Source organism: Neurospora tetrasperma (assembly GCF_000213175.1).
Source record: "Neurospora tetrasperma FGSC 2508 unplaced genomic scaffold NEUTE1scaffold_4, whole genome shotgun sequence".
Taxonomy (NCBI): Eukaryota; Fungi; Ascomycota; class Sordariomycetes; order Sordariales; family Sordariaceae; genus Neurospora; species Neurospora tetrasperma.
The window spans coordinates 605805-627826 of NW_009799102.1; the positions used below are offsets into that span (position 1 = coordinate 605805).

At 38.5% G+C, this 22022-nt stretch overlaps 6 protein-coding genes across 6 annotated transcripts; 3 read left to right on the plus strand and 3 right to left on the minus strand.

Moving 5' to 3' along the window:
• Window positions 1–10552: 10552 nt before the first annotated feature.
• NEUTE1DRAFT_44798 (uncharacterized protein) lies at window positions 10553–11865 on the minus strand (the record flags this gene model as incomplete). The annotated part of the gene is made up of 2 exons (XM_009853310.1): window positions 10553–11162; window positions 11216–11865. 2 exons carry the CDS (start codon window positions 11863–11865, stop codon window positions 10553–10555), a joined length of 1260 nt encoding a protein of 419 aa, XP_009851612.1.
• Window positions 11866–12259: 394 nt separating this feature from the next.
• NEUTE1DRAFT_110754 (uncharacterized protein) lies at window positions 12260–12886 on the minus strand (the record flags this gene model as incomplete). The annotated part of the gene is made up of 2 exons (XM_009853517.1): window positions 12260–12594; window positions 12631–12886. 2 exons carry the CDS (start codon window positions 12884–12886, stop codon window positions 12260–12262), a joined length of 591 nt encoding a protein of 196 aa, XP_009851819.1.
• Window positions 12887–13328: 442 nt separating this feature from the next.
• On the plus strand, window positions 13329–15818 carry NEUTE1DRAFT_146938 (DNA repair protein rad32; the record flags this gene model as incomplete). The annotated part of the gene is made up of 3 exons (XM_009853518.1): window positions 13329–13341; window positions 13406–14632; window positions 14686–15818. 3 exons carry the CDS (start codon window positions 13329–13331, stop codon window positions 15771–15773), a joined length of 2328 nt encoding a protein of 775 aa, XP_009851820.1.
• A 596-nt stretch (window positions 15819–16414) lies between these two features.
• NEUTE1DRAFT_83242 (uncharacterized protein) lies at window positions 16415–17354 on the plus strand (the record flags this gene model as incomplete). Its single annotated transcript, XM_009853519.1, has 2 exons — window positions 16415–16803; window positions 16944–17354. The coding sequence occupies 2 exons, from the start codon at window positions 16474–16476 to the stop codon at window positions 17352–17354; spliced, it is 741 nt and encodes a 246-aa protein (XP_009851821.1).
• A 506-nt stretch (window positions 17355–17860) lies between these two features.
• NEUTE1DRAFT_64568 (uncharacterized protein) lies at window positions 17861–19215 on the minus strand (the record flags this gene model as incomplete). The annotated part of the gene is made up of 4 exons (XM_009853520.1): window positions 17861–18131; window positions 18548–18727; window positions 19020–19035; window positions 19137–19215. 4 exons carry the CDS (start codon window positions 19177–19179, stop codon window positions 18095–18097), a joined length of 276 nt encoding a protein of 91 aa, XP_009851822.1.
• A 1888-nt stretch (window positions 19216–21103) lies between these two features.
• Window positions 21104–21542, plus strand: NEUTE1DRAFT_101478 (uncharacterized protein; the record flags this gene model as incomplete). Its single annotated transcript, XM_009853521.1, has 2 exons — window positions 21104–21469; window positions 21513–21542. 2 exons carry the CDS (start codon window positions 21104–21106, stop codon window positions 21540–21542), a joined length of 396 nt encoding a protein of 131 aa, XP_009851823.1.
• Between the last annotated feature and the right edge of the window lie 480 nt (window positions 21543–22022).

A 22022-nucleotide genomic window follows, 5' to 3' on the forward strand; every position in this document is an offset into this window, starting at 1 on the left:
ACCCCCAGGCGTTCGTTTTTACTACGCTTAAAAAAGATTCATAAATATTATAAAGGATATATATTAATATCCTAAAATTTTAGCGCATTTTATTATATTTCTAAAATAAAAAGTATAAGGTTATTTTAATTTAGGATTATTCTATCCTATTATTATTATAATAGTCTAATTACCCGTTGTAATTATATAAAATTATTTAAATAATTAAATTGCTAATTTCGATTATTTATATTCTTTTAAAATATGATTTAATAGTATAATAACTTATTAATGTTATAACAATTACTCTATTATTTGGGGTCGTTCTAGTATTTTATAGAATAGTTTTTACTTAGGATCGTTTTAATTTAAAATCGTTCTAATTTAGAATTATTCTACTTTAGGATCATTCTAACGTAAAATCGTTCTAACTTAGGATTATTCTAATTTAAAATTATTTTAATTCTAAATCGTTCTAATTCTAAATCGTTTTAGCTTAAGATTATTCTACCTAAGGATCGTTCTAGCTTAGGATTATTCTAACTTAAAATTATTCTAATTTACATACTAAATTCAAAAAACGAACTATTATACCTACTACTTATAGAATAACCCTAATTGTATTACCTAAGTACGTAGGAGAGAGTATAATAGAATAGAATATATATATTTATATAATTAAACCTATAAAAAATAGGACGATATTCGCTTACTAGCGAATGTTAAAATATATATTATATAGGTAGTTATAACCCTATAATAGAGAATTATGATAAAGGTAAGAATGGAGGTTTAAAAGGTCAGTTAAATCTATTCCGGTTTTAAAGTTTCGATAATAAGCTAAACTATTCGTACCTTCGTCGGATTTTCAACTACCTCTTTCGAACAAAGGGATTTAAATACAATTATATTTTTAATTAAATAGAGAAATTATTCTACGAATAACTATAAGGTAAAGAGGAGGAGGATTATATTAATTCTTAATTATTATTTAATATCTTATTTTTTTACTTTACTACCTTTTTTTTCTCTTATAATAGATAGATTTAGAATTAGTTAATTTAGAATAAATTAGTTTCAATATACCGGCTTACTATAATTTATAGCCCTATTTACGCTACGCACCTATAAATAATATAAGTTACTACACCGGCTATTGATATATTATTACTAATTTTATAAACTTATAACGGAAAGCTATAATCTTTATCTAACCTAAATAATTAATTTAGTACTCTAAACCTTCTAAGTCTATAAATACACAGTTTTAAAAAAGAAATAGAATTTCGGTAATTAGTATATAATTAGAAGGAAACCGCTAACTGTTTTGTACTTAATAAAATAATAATATAAAACCCTATACTCCCTTATAACTTAAAGAAAATACTATATTCTAATTCCTTTTTATTACGAATTTAAATAAATATATAGGCCGATTAAATTATCGGAATATAGTAGCCTCGTTTATAATTAAATAATATAACCCTAAATTTTCTATTGCAATTAAATCCTTAGTATCGTTTTTAATATTATTTTTATTTTCTTTTTTAATATGCTTACGAATTTAATTGAATTCTCTTTCTCCGCGTCCTTACCTACCAACTGCAATACCTTTCTAAGAATTATGTAACTAAAATACTTTTTAATACTTCTATAATTAAATTTAATACAATTAGTTCTAGGAATTTATAAGTTCTTTCTAATTAAAATAGGAATTAGCTAAATATTTAATAAAAGAATAGAATTATAGAATTAATATTATTACCTAATTATTTTACTAATATAAAAATACTTTAATAAGGTTGAATATAGGTTTTTCCTACCGATGGAGGATTAAATCTATTTTAAAATCACTCTTCGGTATAAACCTATACCCATCTCCAATCGCTGTATCTATAATAGAAACTTTAGAGAAATCGCTAATATAGAACTTAATACTAATATTAAAGCGAATTTCTAAGGGAATTATATAATACTTATATATAATAGAAATTCTATTTTATAATATTTAATATATAATATAATAATTAATTTAAATCTTAAGTTCTATTATATAATTATACATTACGTATTATATTTATTTAATATCTAAGTATTACTTCTTATTTATATAGAACAATTATTCTATTTTAAGTACTATATTAACTAATACAATTTTAACATCGGCCGTAGTACCTTAAGGTAGGCCTGTTCTATTATAATACCCTTTTACTTATTATAAATACTCTTCTATAATAAGTACTCTTCTATTTAATCCCCGTTTTTAGTTATATTCGGCCGCCTTTTACACTTAATTATTTTATTAGTATAAGAAGAGTTTAATAAAGTTGAATATAGGATTTTTATTTTGAGTTAGAACGATCCAAATTTTGAATAATCCTAAATTAGAACAATCCTAAACTAGAACGATCCTAAGTTAGAACGATCCTAAGATAAAACAATCCTAAATTAGAATAATCCTAAACTAGAATAATCCTAAATTAAAACGATTTTAAATTAGAACAATTATAATTCTAAGCTATAAAGATTCTTTTTACCACCCTTACTAAACCTTAATAGGGTTTTTAATTAAGTAGGGTATTTTAAAATAAAAGAAAATTAAAAGGTAAAACTAAAATAAGTAAAAGAATATTAATAAAAGTATTAAAGAGAGTCTAATTTGAATATATTTTAAAATATTCTAATATATTATTTTTAAATCCTACTTCTATTTATTATTATTAAAAAATATTTAAATAATCTAGGTCGGCTTCCGCTATATATTCATTATATTAATATTAAATCCTCGCTTTAACCTTTGAATATCTAATCTTTAAAATTATTCCTATTAATTCCTATATTATAATAGGTTTATACCCGTATACCCGTACAATCGAAAATAATAAGTAATAATGGATTTAAAGAATATAATATATTTCGACGATTTTTATATAGGGTAGAATATACGCCTAAGCCCTAAATAAAGTAATATCTTTTTAATAGCTAATAGTAATCGAAAAGTAAATAGGACTAATAATTATTAATACTCTAATTACTATAATTAGAATAAATATTTTATATTCTAATACTATAATTATAGAAAATAGGTTAGGAAATTTAATTAAGCGGTATTTTATTTTATATCTTCTATTCTAAACTCTTTTATACGCTCCTTAGCCTACGCTCCTAAAGTACCAAAGAATTCTTCCAAATTTCCCCTATACTAATTTCGTAATATAAATTATAGATAGTAAAAATTTTACTGGCTTATATAGTAATTTTGTAGTTTAGCGCCTCCTAATATAATTTTTATATTAAATAAATATAAAGATTAAATTACTAATTTAAAACTCAATTAAAATAATAAATAAAAATAAGAATTATAGATATAATAATTTTATCTAAATATAATAATGTACCTATTCTATATATATATTAAATTCGTTAGAAATTGGGTCTTCTAATATATATATAATATTAAATTCGCTATTTTTATTTATAATTAGGTTGATAAAATTAATTACTATTAGAGGATCTAATAAAATCGTAGGATATATATATTCTATCTCCTAATCGAATAAAGAAGTAATAAAAGGCTATCTATTTTCCCTTTTAATAATAATTATATTATAAACGGCTATTTATATTAATTAAAATAATAAAGAAGAAAAAGGACGCTAAATTTAATCTATAGTGAAGATTTATACTAAAGTAAATTATATAATTATTTAATTTAGAAAAAAAGTAGCTAATAGTAACCAAGCGTTCGAAGAAATACGTATCGTAATTAAGTTATTTATAAGACAATTAAATACTGAACTATCTATAAAACTATTAAATAATAAAGTAAGAATCCTTATACTACTTTAATAATTATAATTTTAGCGCATTTAAATAAGGAAACTAATATTAAAATATTATAATTAAGGAAACTAATAGATTAATATAAGTACTTTGGGAAGTTACTATAATTCGCTATATTCTAATTACATATAATTCTATTAAGATTAACGGATTTATATTCTCCTTAAACCTAAATATATTAAATTTATTTAATAAACTCCGTACAAATTTGCGGGCTCAAATTCTTTTAATAACCTACTTTATATAGGGCGTAATCTTCCAGCCTAAATACATCTATGCAACTAATTAGATAAATAATTTTTTTCTTAATATACGCCCTTTAAATAAGTTGATAGAAATATACGATACCTACAAAACTATAAATTATTGTAATAAAATATATACTTTATTCAATATAAATTCTAATAATCCAATTACAATAGGATTTTTTATATCCGCCTTTCCCTTTAACTACTAAAAATTATAGGTTACTACCCCTTTATAATAATTAAGAAGCTTAATTTTAATAAGAATATAGTAAAAGAATCTCTCGCTCTTATTTTATTAGATTATAGTTTAGTAATCTACTATAACAAATTAATTAAGAAAATTAAAGTAGGAAGATAAAGGAGGTAGGTCTAAAGAAAATAAATAAAAAGTCGGGTATATATATATTCTAAATCGAATAGTAAACTACCGGCTTCGGTTCTCTATAGAACTATTTAAAATAGGATAAACTTTACCGCTTTATATTATTTCTAATTAATTTTTATTAACTTCCTAAAAGGAAGAAAAAAAAGGATTAGTTTATTTTATTATATTCTACAAACCCGAAGCCCTTCGAACTATCCTTTCTACGAATAACTACCCCCTTTTAGGCTCTATAATTTTAATAAATAGGAAGAAGTTAATAATACTACGAAAGATTATTACTATAAATTTAATATTCCCGGTTCTAAACTCTATATACGGTTTTATCGCCTCTTATAAATCGGCTATCCTATATATAATAGTAGTAAGCGGATAGAAAGACAAAGAGGAAGAGTTCTTTACTTAAGAAATTCTCCCTAATAGAAAAATAATTACCCTAATTCGTTATATATATAATATTATAAGCTTTAAACTCTATTTATAATCATATAATTGCCCGGAAGAGAATATTATACCCCCGGAATATATTAGGAAGTATATAGCCTTATAGTAAATTAATCGTTATTATTTAATTAATTCTCCTATATATTAGTTAATTTACCCTTATTAATATTGAAAAATGATTATTAATTAATTAGGTTTTAAAACTTCTTCTAAATTAGCGACTTAATTCGTATAATTAAATTAAAATAAATCGAATTACCCTCCGAACGGTCCAAAATTAAAATCTTCCTTAATTATAATCTATACTTAGGTAAATCTACTTCATACTCTCATTCCTATTAGAATTATTAAAACCCAGTTAATTTATTATAAGGTTGTAAGAATAAACCAAATATATTACAGTTAATATATTATATAAGTTAAATATATTGTATAATTTCTTTTCCTATATTTATTTTTAATTATTATACAATACATTAGAACCGGAGCTTCTATATCGCTTATAGCCCTAGCGGCTATTTTTAAATATAATTAATTTAGAAAGAGGGATAGTATTCTATTACCTATACGAGCTGAATTACTAATTTACTCGTTTAATATTAATAGTTAAAAGGAAAAGCTATTTATTTCCTTTAGTAAAAGATTTATTTTTATTATAACGTTAATTAATTAATACTCAAAGTACCTATACTTATAGGCGCCTGTTAAGTTCAATTGAATTAACCCAACCCTTCGGTTGTATTTCTACTTATATAAATCCTATATATTAAATAAGAATAGTTTATTATATATAATCTTCGACCTCTAGTAATATATAGGGCTATATAGCCGTACGTAATATCCTATAGAGGAAGGGAATATTATATATATAAAGTTATTTTATATATATAATCCGAATTTTAATTGTTTGTAGTATTATTTATTCAAAATAAGGGAGGGTTAATTTTAATATCCTTCTCCAACTCTAAACGGTCCAAAAAGTATTAAATAAGATCTTTCTATAACGCCCTTTTATTTTATCCTTTATAAGGCTTCTACCCCAAGAAACGGATCTTTGGAATCCGGCTAAATATTAATTCCTCCCTTCCCTATATATACTTCTTATCTAATTTAATATTTACCTAACTATAAAATTTAATAAGTATACAAATCGTTTATAGGCAAATAAATATACAATTGTAAATACCCTTCTTTAGAATTTCAGTAATTAATTACTTTACCTATAAATAGTATATAAGAGGAATATAGCCTTCTCTATTTCAGATATTAAATTGAGCGCTTAAGTCGATTAGTAATTGGATTAAATATTCTACTATTAATTAATTACTATTAATTAAATATTCTAAGGGCGTAATTTGTTCTTTTTCTTTTTCCTCTTCGCTATCCTCCTCCTCTTCTTCTTCTTCTTCTTTACTAATAAATTTATTAAAAAAAAGAATATTAAAGTCCAAATTATAATTTTAAATTAATATACAAGTAATCTACTCAATTTATTTAATATAGTATTCCTTTAAATATATTTTAAATATAATTACATTAATGAAAATTAAGGGGGTATCCGAACGGATAATACGGCTGACCCTAAAACCTAGTGTATTAAACCTACCTTTAAAAAGAATTAAAGTATTATTATATATACTATACTAAATATATTTGTAAAGCTAATCCTATAAATATTTATTATATTGTATTTCTATAGCGCTAAATTCCGCTAGTTTTTTAATAGTAATAATATTATATAGTTTTAATAAAGCTATATATAAAGGGGTTACATTTGTATATTTCTTTATATTAATATCTATATTAGGAAGTTATATAATAAAGTCGATCGAAATTAAATAATTAAGGCCTTTCTAAACGAATTTATAAAAAATATCTTAGTAGGATTTAATAAGAAAGTTCTATTTTTTAGTATCTTCTATTAAATTATAATTAATATTATAAAAATAGAAGCTAATTTCGTATTCTAGAAAAAGCTTAGCAACTTTAAGACTTCTATAATAAATTACTATATATAAAGGTAGGGTAAAATAATCTTTATAGTATTTACTTACCCTTTAATTTTTATTTTCGTTTATTTAACAATAAATCTTATTTACTTAGTAGTATAAATATATATTAAATACCCAATTAGTAAGCTTAGTATTATAAAGAGTTGTACTTTTTTATAAGAAGTATTTAGCCACTTTAAGGTTATTTATTAAAGTAGTAAAGTAAAATAGCAAACTATTTACGTCCTTGATCGCTATTTTCACTAATAATTATTTATTAAGGTTGTTATTATAATGTTTAAGTATATAAAAGTAAAATAACTAATCGGGGACGTTAATATTTATATTAGCCTCTACAACCTTCTTAACAACTTTAAATTGCTTTATAGTTATATCCTAAATAATAGGACTTAACTTAATTAATATAGGGATATTATCCTTTTAAATATAAGGGTTAGCCTTCTAATAAGTTGCTTAGTAAGTTTGAACGAAATTATTAATATTATAGGTTAGGAGATATTCAATAATATTATTAATTATTTTAATAAAAAGAAGGTTTAAGAAAAACTTTATAATAATAATAGTAAATAAGTAAATTAAATAGACTTTAATATTAATATATTAGTATTTTTAAGTATAGAGTAGTATAATTAATATTAAAGTTAACTTTAAATGTAAAAGTAATACTACTATATTTCTATATTAAAATTATTCTTTTAAAGGAGGGTAAGTACGAATAGTTTAATATAATAAATTCCAATTAGAATATAATTATTCTAGGTCGGAAGTAAAAAAAATATTAAAAATATAAAGAAGGATAAATATTTTTATCTAAGGGGGATTAAATATAAATTAATATTTGAGGAGCTACTATATAAAAGGATAAGCGCTTCAATTATCTCCCAAAACCGGAAGTTCGAACGGTAAATAGTAAGTATAGTTATATATTTATATTAAAAATTGAGAAATTTAATTAATTAGCAGTTAAGAAAAATAAAAAATAAAAAAGGAGGTAATAAATAAAATAGATTATAAAAATAGAATCTTTAAAGGTTAATTATATCTATTCTAATTTCGAAGAATATACCGTCCTACCTACTATTTATAGAATAATAAAATAATAATTATAGAAAAGAAGAGGAAAATAGGGAACGAATATAAAAGTAAAGTCCTAAAAGGTCGGCTAAAACTATACCGGTTTCGAAAAAACGAGCTATTATACTTACTACCTATAGAAAATCCTAATTATTTCGCTTATAATGTACTCTTTTATTCTCTTAATATAATTCCTCTAATTAAATTAGACCAGCCTCGCCGGCCTAATTATTATATTAATCCTTCCCTTATAATTACTTATCGAAACTAGAATAGGTTTAACTACCCTCCTAATACTCTCCAACTGTACTATTATAAATCTGAAAAGAGCCTAAATTCTAAATTATTATTATAAATATTCTTTATATAATTATTCAATAAATAAATATAAAAGTACCTCCAAAATAAAGAGTATAACCGGTATTAGGACGTTTATAATAATTAGGGTTCTTTTAAGCGAATAATATTCCTTTATATATAATTTCAAATTATTTTTTTTATCCTATTCTAAATCTACGTCTACTACGAAAGCTAAACGAAAGTAGGATTATTAACGAATTTAATTACTAGAATTATATCCGCCTAATGATATTAATAGATTTAAAAAAAGCGAAAGTAGATAATAAAAAAGATTTTATTAAATTTGTACTTTACGCCCTACTACCGGCCGCTAATATTTTAGGTTAACGAATTATGGAAAATAGTATTTCCAAATAGTAGGAAGTAAAAAAAAGAAAACGAGGAATTATATAATTGGATAAGGGAGATTTTTAAGGAAGCCTAAGAAGATTTAAAAGTATTATAGAGAAATAGCTTCGTGAATTAATATAATTAATGAAGAAAATCCTACCGTTTATTCTATTCGGACTCTTCTATATATTGATAAATATTTAATTACGAATAAAATAATTACTAGTTAAGATATTACTAAATTCGAAATTAGTAAGGTATTTGTAGAATTTACTATAAATAATGGAATTTAGGCCTTTTTTATATTTATTAAATATTTTAAAATTTATAAAATAGAAAATATAATACTAATAGAATATAGAATTAAAAGCGTACTAAAGCTTAGCGCTATTAGATTTATTAATATGGTATATATTAATCTAAAATAAGTTAGAACAATCCTAAATAATAACGATTTAAAAAATTAGAATAATCCTCAATTAGAATAATCTTAAATTAGAATAATTTTAAGCTGAAATAATCCTAAGCTAGAACAATCCTAAATTAAAATAATCCTAAGTTAGAAGCTAAAATAATCCTAAATTAAAATAATCCTAAATTAGAACAATCCTAAGCTAGAAGGATCCTAAATTAAAACGATTCTAAGTTGAATGATCCTAAGCTAATATAATTCTATATTAAAATAATTTTAAGCTAGAATAATTCTAAGCTAGAACGATCCTAAGTTAGAACGATCCTAAGTTAAAACGATTTAGAGTTAGAATAATCCTAAGCTAAAATAATCTAGAGCTAGAATGATCCGAAGAATTAAAATAATTTTAAACTAGAATAATCCTAAGCTAGAATGATCCTAAGCTAATATAATTCTATATTAAAATAATTTTGAGCTAGAACGATCCTTAATATAAATAATTCTTAATTAGAACTATTTTAAATATTAAAGTCTTATAATTAGGTAATAAATATTCAAATCCAATTTATTATAATAGATATAAGAGTAGTATTCTAAGAAGTTAATTAAATTTCAAAAAATTAATTACTTCCAAATAACCACAATATTATTATATTTTATATAAATAACCAATCGCTATTTAGATTTAGAGTTCTAAATAGACCCTTCCATATTAATAAAGCGAATTAAATTTCCGTCGCCTATCATAACAATTTCAAAAACGGTCTAGTCTCACTTAGTCATCGCTATCCCTACAACGTTTTCGCTCTTCCTAACAAGAATCCGATTGGTAGCTTATCTATGGGAGAGCGGACGGGATCCCGAGTTTTCTACCATCTATAGTCGTATGTGCTAGATGTGCTCTGTCCGTTGGCTTATGACTTCGTCATCATTTCCCATTATTGAAGCAAGTATATTTATCGAGGACTTGAAGTATTCAAAAAAGGTCTTTCTCACAGTCATGTTTGCTGGTTTCCTCCCTCTACTGGGGACAGTATGATCATAGGATGGGAATTCTAATAACAACCCTGTTTCGTTCTAGTTTAGGTCTGCTTTTGTTCTCCCGTCTACATCACGAGGGTTCCTTGCGGGAGCCATTTCGATCGAAATGGACCTGTGCCTCTTGACGCCTCTTCTCACTTGAGCCCTTTTTCCAGACACCATCGATGCACTCTGACACCAGGCTCCATACCATAACTCCAATGCCGTATGCCTTTAGACGCCTCCCAACTCCAAGCTTTATGCAAGGGGTCAATATGAAATGCCGCCAATAACCGAAACAAAGCTCGACCAAAAACACTTCACCGTTTCGATGAGCCGAAGCTACAAGCCGCCTTTCCAGCCAAGATATTTCCATACTAAACGCCTTGCTGTGCAAAAACCACAATCCACTCCGAACCAAAACGAAGGGTCTCTGGCCCGTCCCTGCTCAGCGAATCACCGGATCCCGCATAAAATCAGGAAGATCCGAAAACCCTCCCTCACCAGGCCGATACCTGCTCCTGCTTCCCGCCTCCGCCGATTCAGCTTCACGGTCAATATGCCGCAGCAACTCCAATAGACTCGCTTCGTCGTAGTCGTTTTCTTCTGTGTTGTTGTTTGCCAAAGCCGCAGCCTCGATTCGCTCAGCCTCTTCATCAATCCTCACTCCCATCTCATGGATCGCATCGCCTCCAGCGGCCACCGCACCGCCGACCGTGTTCTCGTCAATAGCAAAAATCTTGATGCCGCGAATATGCGTGTCCTTGCCGTTTTGGTGATTCTCTTTGATGTGGGCCTGGACAATCCAGCAGCAGAGCGAGTGGCCGTCGGGACCGCCGCCGCAGTTGGCGATGGGCACGTCTTGCCAGCCCACGGGGTTAGTGAGTTTGACATCTGCGAACTCGATGAGGTCGTGGTGCCCGGTGCCGGCGTACCAGACGATGTTAGTGGGCGTGTAGGATTCGTCTAGGTTGTAGTCGACGTAGAATCTGATGGCCCGGATCTCGACGCGGCGGAGGAAGTGAATGGTAAGGAGATGTGGTTGTTGGCCGTCGGATCTGAGACAAAACGTAAGTTAGGAAGGAGAAACATAAGCAGAGGGGTCACTGACTGCCAGTATTTGTCGAGGTCCTCTGTGAGGAGCTCCTCGACGCCATTGCCAGGCTTGTGGCTGGAGACGCCGAAGTGGGCGAGATTGTTGATCTCTCGGAGGCCAATGGCGGAAGGATCGAACATTGAGTGTTGGAGCTGCTCGGTTTCCTCGTGATCTTCGTCAGGCTCGATTCTGTTGCCGTCCTCGTCAAATCCGTATTCGTCTCCGTGTTCGTCGACGCCGTTGTGCTCGTCCTCTTGATGGTCATAGGCCTCCTGCATACCCTCGTCCAAGCCCTCGTGAAAGTCCTCGCCCTCAAGGTCATTGTTGTTGTCATTATGATCCTCGTCTTGGAGCTCAATGTCACTCGCCGGACCGTCACCCACAGGACTAGGGAAGTCCTCGTCGTCAGACTGTTCTTCCTGTAAGCGCTGAGCTTGCGCGGATTGTGCTGGAGCAGCCCAGGTACCGTTAGTGACTGCAAATATTTCCCCAATATCGTAGATGCCGTAGTAGAGGCCTTCGTGAACCTCGTCGACGTTTTCTTGGTCTAGGGTAATGGGAGCGCGTTTGGTAAGAGGTCTGGGAGAGTTCAGATCTTGTCCAGCAAGCTCGCCCAACACTCGTCGCCGCTTGCGCGTGTGGTGGTATGGCGAAGATGAAGGCATTGCGAATGTGATAGCGAAGTGATTATGCCAAGACGTGAAGAAGGAAAAGCAGGTGAAAGTTGGCCGAGTAATAAAATAGTTGACGAGGAGGAGTTGGAGGTCAGATTGATGAGAGAAAGATAAGAGAAGAGATGATATTTAGGAAGACAAAAAAGCGGTAGTTGATTCGAGATGATGAAGGTGACGAAGGAAGAGTCAAGGAGAGAAGGGAGGGGTTGGAGGGGAGGAGGTGGGATTTGGTGAATGGAAAAACATTGGAGGGGTAGTAAACCTGGAGGCACTGCTCAGAAGGAGAAAAGAAGAGGGCAAAGTGAAATCAAGGTTCTTGTCAGGTTTGGAGGTGAATATTACATGCATGAAGGTTGATGTGAAGGTGGTTGGAGATATCGCGAATTCATCCCAAAGGATGGCCCATACTGCAAGCCATAGCGGCGGTAACAGATGGGACCAATCGCACAGCGAGCAGCTGCTGAGATGGGATGAAAGGGTGGAAGAGCTCAACAGGCGAAGTCGTGTCAAAGTAGAGAAAGACATTCAGGCATGAAGAATTGGCCTTCTGAAAGTATAAAGGCAACATGAACCACGGTTGAGGTCGTGTGAGTGATAGTGCAAGGACGGGCCAGCGTCTAAGTGAAGCGAGGTGGGGCTCCAAAAAGGGGAAATGGACACAAGGGCCTTCGAAAGTAAACAAAGACCAAGGCCCCTTGGACTGGGCGAAATACCATGGGACTAGAAGATATTGAATGAATCTATATAACAACTTACGAGGCATTGCGGAAGACTGTTCCCTTGGATGGACAGGTGTAGATGTTGAAGAAGGTTGTGGCTCAGGTGTAAATCCAGAACCAACTGATCGCATGGCAGCTCGCCGGGCTTCTTCAAGAGCCGCAGCCTGTGATGATCGAGTCGTCCGTTGGGGGGTCTGCTGGGGCTGCTCGAATCGCAGTCGTTGCCGGGCACGACGAGGACCTCTTGTGACGTCGACCAGGTCCGCCAGGTTGGTTGGCGGTGTTTCGTCCATTTTATTGAAGTGGAAGTTTTCCGCCTCCAGGTTCTCCCTTTGCAGTTGCCTGGCGCAATGTCTTGGAAAAGTTGAGGCAAGTTCCGTTCGTTTGCTGTTTGCGCTGGAAATTGTTATGGTTCAGTTGTTTTGCCGGGCAAGCACTACTAGTACCACTGTGTAGAATAGAATAGAAAGGGCAGTTGCCATTTAGTGAAGTTTGTCCCTGGCATAATGCTCTAGGACAGCCATGTGCTGATAGACAGAAACGCACAGACCTTGTACCCAGATCGAGCTCATTATCCAAGAAATCCTGCCTGCTTCCATGTGACCTCGTGAAAGTCAACGCGTCAACCAACGCGCGACCCGCTCGTCTCCCATCCGCGCTTCCTAATTTCAAAGTCGTCGATTGACCAGTTGGTCTGGTATGAAAAGCTAGTGAAAGAAAATAGGATCCGCAAAGATGCCGAGATCAGGTAAGGTTTATGCCCATGAGGGAGAACGAAGTCTCTTGCCACACGTTTGCTAACAGACGACCAGAGGCGGACACGATCCGCATCCTCGTCTCAACCGATAACCATGTCGGTTACGCAGAGCGCCACCCCGTCCGCAAGGATGACAGTTGGCGCACCTTTGACGAGATTATGCAAATAGCAAAGAAGCAGGACGTCGACATGGTCCTGCTGGGTGGTGATCTCTTCCATGAGAACAAACCCTCGCGCAAATCCATGTACCAGGTCATGCGCTCTCTTCGCAAACACTGCCTCGGCATGAAGCCATGCGAACTCGAGTTTCTCAGTGACGCTGCCGAAGTCTTTGAAGGAGCCTTTCCCTTTGTCAACTACGAGGATCCCGACATCAATATCGCTATTCCCGTCTTCTCTATCCACGGCAACCACGACGACCCGAGCGGCGATGGCCACTACTGCTCCCTTGACCTACTCCAAGCCGCCGGTCTCGTCAACTATTTTGGTCGTGTACCCGAGGCAGACAATATTCATGTCAAGCCCATCTTGTTGCAGAAGGGAAGGACGAAGATGGCTTTGTACGGATTGAGCAACGTTCGTGATGAGCGCATGCACAGGACTTTTAGAGACAACAAAGTAAGGTTCTACCGCCCGAACCAGCAGAAAAACGACTGGTTCAATCTTTTGGCTCTTCACCAGAACCATTACGCACACACCCGTACCAGCTATGTTGCCGAGAATATGCTTCCCGATTTCATGGACTTGGTCATCTGGGGCCATGAACACGAGTGTCTTATCGATCCCGTACGAAATCCAGAGACCGGATTCCACGTCATGCAACCGGGGTCCTCAGTGGCCACATCACTAGTTCCAGGCGAAGCAGTCCCAAAGCATGTCGCCATTCTCAACATCACCGGCAAGAAGTTCGAAGTCGAGAAGATCCCCCTCAAGACAGTCCGCCCTTTTGTCACAAGAGAGATTGTTCTAGCCTCAGATAAGCGCTTCAAGGGCCTGGACAAACAGAACAACCGTCATGAGATTACCAAGCGACTGATGGTGATTGTTAATGAAATGATTGAAGAAGCCAATGCGGAGTGGCGCGCTGTTCACGCAGAGGACGACGACATGGACGAGGATATGGAGCCACCTTTGCCGCTTGTACGCCTGAAGGTCGATTACACAGCACCGGATGGGGCCAAGTACGAAGTCGAGAACCCGCATCGATTCTCCAATAGATTTACGGGAAAAGTTGCCAACCATAATGATGTTGTCCGCTTTCACTGTAATACCAAAGGAACAAGTAAGTTGAGAGAATTGTGTGATCAACAACAGTATGACACTGACTATATACAGAGAACGCTGCAACTGGGCCAGGCGTGCGTGAGGGCATCGCTGAGATACTTGAGTCAGCCGATAGCATCAAGGTCGACAACTTGGTTCAAGAGTTCTTTGCCCAACAGTCCCTCAAGATCTTGCCGCAAGCACCATTCAGCGATGCGGTCAACCAGTTCGTTAGTAAGGACGATAAGCACGCTGTCGAAATGTTCGTCATCGAGTCACTCTCCACCCAAGTGAAGGAGCTCCTTCAGCTCGACGATGACAAGATTGTCGATCTTGACGCGCATATTCAAGATTTTAGACAGGTTATGGAGAAGAGCTTCGACTCTGGTCAGCACAAGCAAGCCCAGCGCACAAAGCGATTCAAGCGGAAGCCCGACGGCTGGGATTCCGATTTGGACGGCCACTGGATCAACCAGCCACAAGCGCTCGAAGACATTCCAGCCGAAGTCGAACCGAAAGGAAACGATAGACCGACCAAGAGAGTGCCTACGTCTGGCGTCACTTTCAGCGACGAAGATGAGGATATGGACATAGACAACCAACCCGTTCCGATTAGAGCGGCGCCAAAACGGGGAGCAGCGGCCAAGAAAGCAGCACCTGCCAAGAAGGCCGCACCGGCAAAAAAGGCTGCACCAGCCAAGAAGGCACCTGCAAGGGGACGCAAGAAGAAAACTCCGTTTGTAGATAGCGATGAAGAAGAGGAAGAGGACTACCCAGAGGATGACGACGAAGAGGAGGCGGAGGAGGAGGATGAGGAGGAGGAAGACGTGATCATGGAGGATGACGAAGAAGACCCGCCAGCGCCACCACCGAAGCCCAAGGCCACATCAAGGGCCGCATCTACCCGTGCCTCTGCTCGTGCTACTCCTGTTCGAGTCACACCAGCTCGAGCCACACAAGCTCGGGCTGCGCCTGCGAAGGCCACCCAAACCCGGACTACTCGCGCGGCGGCTGGGATGAAGCAGACAACACTTAACTTTTCACAGTCTCAGAGGGCAAAGGGCTCACAGCAGCAGACGATTGAGATCAGTGATGATGAAATCTCGGATGACGATGATGCGTTTGAGTCGATGCCCGCAAGTCGCAGTCGTCGAAGGTAATTAGGTTGATATGGATGAAGTTATAGTATAGGTATACTTGCTTCGGATATCTTGGAGCAGGTTGATTTGTGTTCTGTATTAAGGTTTGGGATGTTGTAAAGGAATCGAATCTCGAGGTTAAGCGTGAAACTACGAGCCATATCAACATAGAAATGTGCCGCGAACTTGAGAAACTAGGTATACGATGGTCTACATCATGTTTGAGATGGTTGTGTTACAGTAGATAAGAATAACACAAAAAAATTCAAAGCCGTCAAACCACTCATTTGAGGTTGAGTCAAGCACATGTGTAGATGTTCTTACACCAGTCACCATACCATCAACCATGCGAGTGGCCCGAGCTCCCTTGTATAAGAGCCGCCCAGGGGAACTTCCAACCTCCAACCTGCAACATCATCCCATTCTTTCCAACCTTCTCAACAAAGCACCATCCATTTCAGTCGTACTTTCGAACAACTGGGATTGAGACCTTCTGGTTCTTTGAAACTTCCATTTCCACCAGAATTCCTACGCATTTTCGTGCTTCTTTGTCTCCATATCGGTATAATCAGTCACGTGATCCACGCGTCAGTGGCGGCCCGCCCTGGAACCGATCACGTCTCCCGTCGGAACCTGCAACTACCAATCCAACATTGTCGCTTTTCGCGAACCTGATTTCCTGAAGCCTTCATCTAAAGAGGCTGAGCGTTCATCAGAAATCATGTCAACAATTCCCCCACCACAAGGCAACGGCCTTCCCTCACAGCCACCGGCTGGAGCAACAGCACCCGCTGCCGCCGCGGCGCCAGCAGCAGCCGATGCCGCGACAACGGAGGAGCAAGCCGCGGCCGACAGCGCAACAACAGCAGTAGCAGCAGCAGGAGGTGACGCGACAGCCAACAACACCACCACCACCACAGCGCCCGCCGCCGCTAACGACGATGAACGACCAAACATGGACATCCCCTCGCTACCGGAACCCAAGCTTCCCACGCGCAAGGACGTCTCTCTCAAGGAGCTTCTGTCCAAGATGGATGAATACGCGCCTATCGTACGTCATCGACTTAGCCCACTCCTCATCCTCCTCCCCCTCCTGCCCCCCTCCCTTCCCTTCTTCCCTTGATCTTCATTCATCCATTACCTAATATCCTATATCATAACTTGCTAACTCTCGAACTCGTTGTACAACAGATACCAGATGCAGTAACATCCTACTACATGACTCGCGCCGGCCTTCCTCCCCCGCCACAAACCGATCAACGTCTAGCCCGTCTGCTCGCCTTGGCAACACAAAAGTTTATTGCCGACATCGCCGCCGACGCCTACCAGTATTCCCGCATTAGGGCATCCAACACCAACGCGAACAACCCCATGGGCAGTCTGGGCGCCGCGGCGGGGTTCCCTATTCCTGGACAACCGACCAATCAGGCGGCGGGGGCGAAGGATCAGGGCAGAGGTGGACCGCTGGGTATCCAGAGGCCGGGGTATGGTGGTGGTGGACAGGGTGGCAGCCAGAATAGGACGGTGCTGACGATGGAGGATTTGGGTATGGCGGCAGGGGAGTTTGGGGTTAATGTGAAGAGGAGTGAATTTTATCGCTAGGGGGGCAGTCACGGTCACGGTGCAGGACTGTCTGCTCTACTGGCGAGAAGGGAGGGGGAGGGGACGGTGGGTGGTTTGCCTGAGTGTGAGGAATGGTGGCATGGCAGACCGAAGGATGATACTATCTTAACGGGGCAACAGGTGGTTATCTGCTTAAGGAGGAGGATATCAAGAGGATGATGCATCGATGGATGGATGGGCAAAGGGTCGGCAATCAAGGGTCCAACACGGGAACGGTGCAAAAGGGGTTTGGGGTCATCGGGTCTTCTTTTCTTTTTCTTTTTCTTTTTCTTTTTTTTTTTTTTGCGCTTGGCGTTCAGGAGGCGCCGTTATGGAAGATTGCCATCGTCCTGTTTGCTCTGTTAACCCGTTATGACTACTAGTCTAGGCTAAAAATAATAATACCTGGCGATACTAGCATTTTTTTATCAATTACAAAGCATAATTAAACTACACCCACAACATATACATGTTCATCTTGAAACAACAGACACAGCAGTAGTATAATCCAAGCGAAAGTTCTAATTTGCCCAAAATATGATATGTGTACAGAAACCTGTGCCCTCCTCTGACAATGGTATGGTATGATACAGATAAGCAACGAAAATATGCTTTTTTGTTTTTTGCCGAAATAAACGCCGCCCACAGAAAAACGTGTCAAACCCGCATCCATCAATCAATCGACTTCTTCTTCTCTTTTCTTCTTCTTCATCACTGAAGAGACGAAGAAGTTGGTTTGTCTATTTCTTCTTACCCCAGATGAAGGGCTTGCGTGTACTGTTTGAGGTTTTGAACCATTCAGTTAGTGTCCAATTGTTCATGTCCATATGCCCAATGTGTCTTTTGTGTTGTTTGTTTTCTGACCACACCACCGTCTACGATCATCATCCCGTGGCGTCCAACACATGTCGCCCGTCCAGCCATTCATGGCTTGCCACCAGCCAATGCCATGGGAATGCCGTGTCAGACCATTGAATTTTGTATACGAAATTTCTTTGGTTTTTTTTTTTCTTTTCTCACACCGCCAACATTTATGGCATTTCCGCCGCCCCTCCAAGAAAGAAAAAAAAAAGAAAAAGACCCTTTAAAAAAATAATATATTGAAATGAAGAAATAATAATCAATGAAGAAAAAGAAAGGGAAAAGTAGACTAGTGAAAGTAGGGGAAAAAAAAAAAAAAAAAGAGCGCTTACGCAGAAAACTCTCCAAGCTTGTGCCCCACCATCTCCTCGGTGACAGTCAAGTCAATGTAGTCCTTGCCGTTGTGTACCTGGAATTTGAGGCCGACAAAGTTGGGCAGGATGGTGGCGGACCGGGCCTGGGTGCGGATGGGAGCGATCTTCTTGCCGGGCTCAGGGCGCTGGATGGGGAGACTGTTTTGTGTGTATGAGTTGGTGGTTAGTAGTGTCCGTTTGCGCGCAAGGTAGGTAGGTACGGTTGCGGGTTTGCGGTTGGATTGGGTTGGACTGCGTCGGTTCGCGGATGGAGAGAATGTCGCGGGATGGGCTCGTAGAGAATGGTGGGAATGCGCCGGTCGCGTTGATCGGGAGTAGGAAGGGGAGAGAGTCCTCTGGAGTGCACCGGAGTGCGCCGGCACATTGAATTGTCGTCGTCGTCGTCGAGATCGCGGGGATAAAAACGAGGGGGAGGGGTAGTAGAGCTTACGGGACAATGTGCGGACCTGGAGTCGGCGGTACAGGTTAGCTTGACTGTCTTGGACGGCGCAAAGAGTACAGTATCGCAAGGTGAAGCTTAGGAGGAGACAAGGACAAAATAACATACCCTTCCACACGGATCTCTTGAAAAAAACCCTTGTCGGCTGCATGTTGGGTGTGAATGAGGAGGACTTTGGTGGTGATGGGGGGTGGCTGCAAATGACGGGAAGAGGCCGGGCGCGTACGCGACACTCGGATGGTCTTGAGATCAATCGGTCAGTCGGTCGGTCGGCCGGTCAGTCGGTCGGCGAGTCCGGCAGGCAGCAGGCGGAGCGGTTCCAGGTATCACGGCGACGGCGGCAGTGACGGGAGCGCTGACCACGGCCGATTTTTGGAACTGCCAAGCCTCCACTGTCGGTTGCCGGCCGGTATACCTTGAACAGACGCCCCCGCTGACCCTCTCTGGCTGGCTACAGGGTTAGGGGGCATTCATCAAAGCGATTATCGATACAGCAAAAACCCCTGCACGAGCAACCCTGTCTATCCATATCTAAACGCAACGCCCCCATAATGAAATTACACTACGATGATAACCCTTTAAACACCTCTTTTTGTCAAGGTAAGCTACCGTCAATTTACAGATGTCAACCCTGCAGTGGATAGAGGTAGGTAGGGAAATCTTCAGTCAAATGATGGACTTGCTTAGTGAACAGAGAAAGCGGGGTCTACTTGATGGCAAAGATCAATTAGCATTTGTGTTATCGTGCATCTCTTGGGTGCGCGAGGAGAAGAAAATCTATGCACGATACTGCTGAATCTAATGCTATGGTGGTGCGACTCGTGCACCCTACCCCTGTACTAGCAAGCCCCCCTTGTTCGAGCAACAACACTTGGGGCCGAAATCTTGGTGTTACTCGAACTAGGATACAGCAAGTATTATATGACTTACATACCGTTTAGCAAACCGGTGGCGCTGGTTGGCACTCTCAGACACTTGCTGCCCGTGCTGCCGTCAATTGGTTCAGGACTAACGCGACTGCGATACTCCAAAACATAGCATCCCGGATTCCGGACTATTCGGTTGGCATTCTTGGTGGTGGCCGATAACCGGCGTGCGTCCGGTCCCTTGCTTGCTTCGATTCCTGACTGCAGCTGTGTGGTGCACACGCATCGATTGTGCGCTCTTCTTCAGTGTTGCTCCTTCCCTTCCTCCTCATTTCAAGCTCCATAGCTCGTCGCCACCGCTACAGTATGTATGATGTTTGTACATCGTCGATGTAGGACGTAAGGCAGGCGTGAACTGCCGTGCCTGGGCAGGACATGGACTGCGGGCCGTCATGGATTTTTTTTCCTCTAGGCAAGAGCGCCACCTCAGTCAATATATCAGCCGTGGTTTCCCGTTCGCGTTCACAACCTAAGTAACTTCTTTTTTTGATTTCACCATCCGTCCGTCTTTTTCTTGCGCATTTGTGGGTGTGCTCGCATCGTCGATGCCCTCAGAATGGCCCCCTTCCTCTCTGGTCTGATCAACATTCGATCGGTTCACCAGTCTGCGCGCAAAGTCCGAGAAGGGCACCGCATTCGTTCCTCCCGCGAGCCACCTGAGAACAGGGCTGCATTTGTTTACTTTCCACCTCAGCCAGCCATGGAGTTCAATCATCAAGCAGCTCGCTCGCAATTGTTTGCACTAGCTACCTGTTCAAGATCGACCGTTTCCGGAATAAACTAGTAGGGAGCACTTCCCGTACCTGGGTGTCTGAGTGTGCCTTGATCAACTTGTCGGACTACCGCAAATGCGGACGAGTGCCTGAGTATCAGTGTTACCCGTCTCTTCACATGATCTAATGCTCTCCAGATCCCTCCTCTTTCGGGCTGAACGGTCACTATAACGGCATGGTGCTCCACGAGTAATTCTACCATCATAACGAGACGCCGACTGGCTCGTTAGCATTGCGTGTCGGAGTGTTCCACCGTTGAGCTTGCTCGCGCGCACGGAACTGAACCAGGCCGTCTCAGGCACCATCTCCACTGAACGGATTCAGCAGTCGTCTTTCCCAAAATTGACTGGTCACGCTTCTGTCCTGCATCATATGCATGCGCGCCGCACCTGTCAACGCCAGTACCCCTGTCCACTCAGCGCTGCCAGACGTCCACCACCACACCACAACCACCACTACACTACGGTCCTACCTATCCGGATCTCCCACGGTCTTCACCAGCGAACACGGGCTGGCTCTTCAACTCCGCCATCGTCCCATCCCTGCGTTCATGAGGAGAGAACAAGTGACGGGCCCGGCATGTCGCCATGGACGTTTCAAGCCATCGTCTGGCCAACATCACTATTACGACTCGCCAGCTCGTATAAGACGAAACATAGCGTGCATTCGACGTGTGACGTACTCGACCCTCCGTCCAAAAGGCTGCCGGTGCAGGCCAACACCCATTAGTTACATCTCAGCGGTAACTTTCCCAGATGGGATATCCATTTCTTCGATCTTCACAGGGGATGGGAAATGAGAACATCCATGTCTAGCTGATCCAGATCCCATGGGTGGGGACCTTCTAGGTATTTTGGGCTGAGGTGCGGTGTGTCCCCGGGGGTGAGTGTGTCAAGAGGTAGCTGGCGGCTCCGGGCCTTCCTGGCTCCAGTGTGTACCTGGCGCCACCAGGAATGGAGATGCGCCATGATCGGATAGCGCCATGATCTGATACCGCCAACCCATCTTCTGGGGCTTTTCCAAGTGTTAGTTCTCCGTGCACAGCTGCTTGTTTCATCCTTCTCCTACTGACGTTTTACGCAGCTAATTCAGAGGCTGCGATGACATACTGTCGAAACACTTTAGGTTCTGGGTCTCAGACGGCTTCTTCAGACCGGACTAAATTTCCTTAAGCAACCGAAATGCTGTCCTCCCCTCTATTGATGCTCTTCACAGACCTTAGATGAACTCAGAGAGAGAAAAAAAACATTGCTTCTCAGCCATGGAGAGAAATCCGGGCTCATTACTGATGCGAA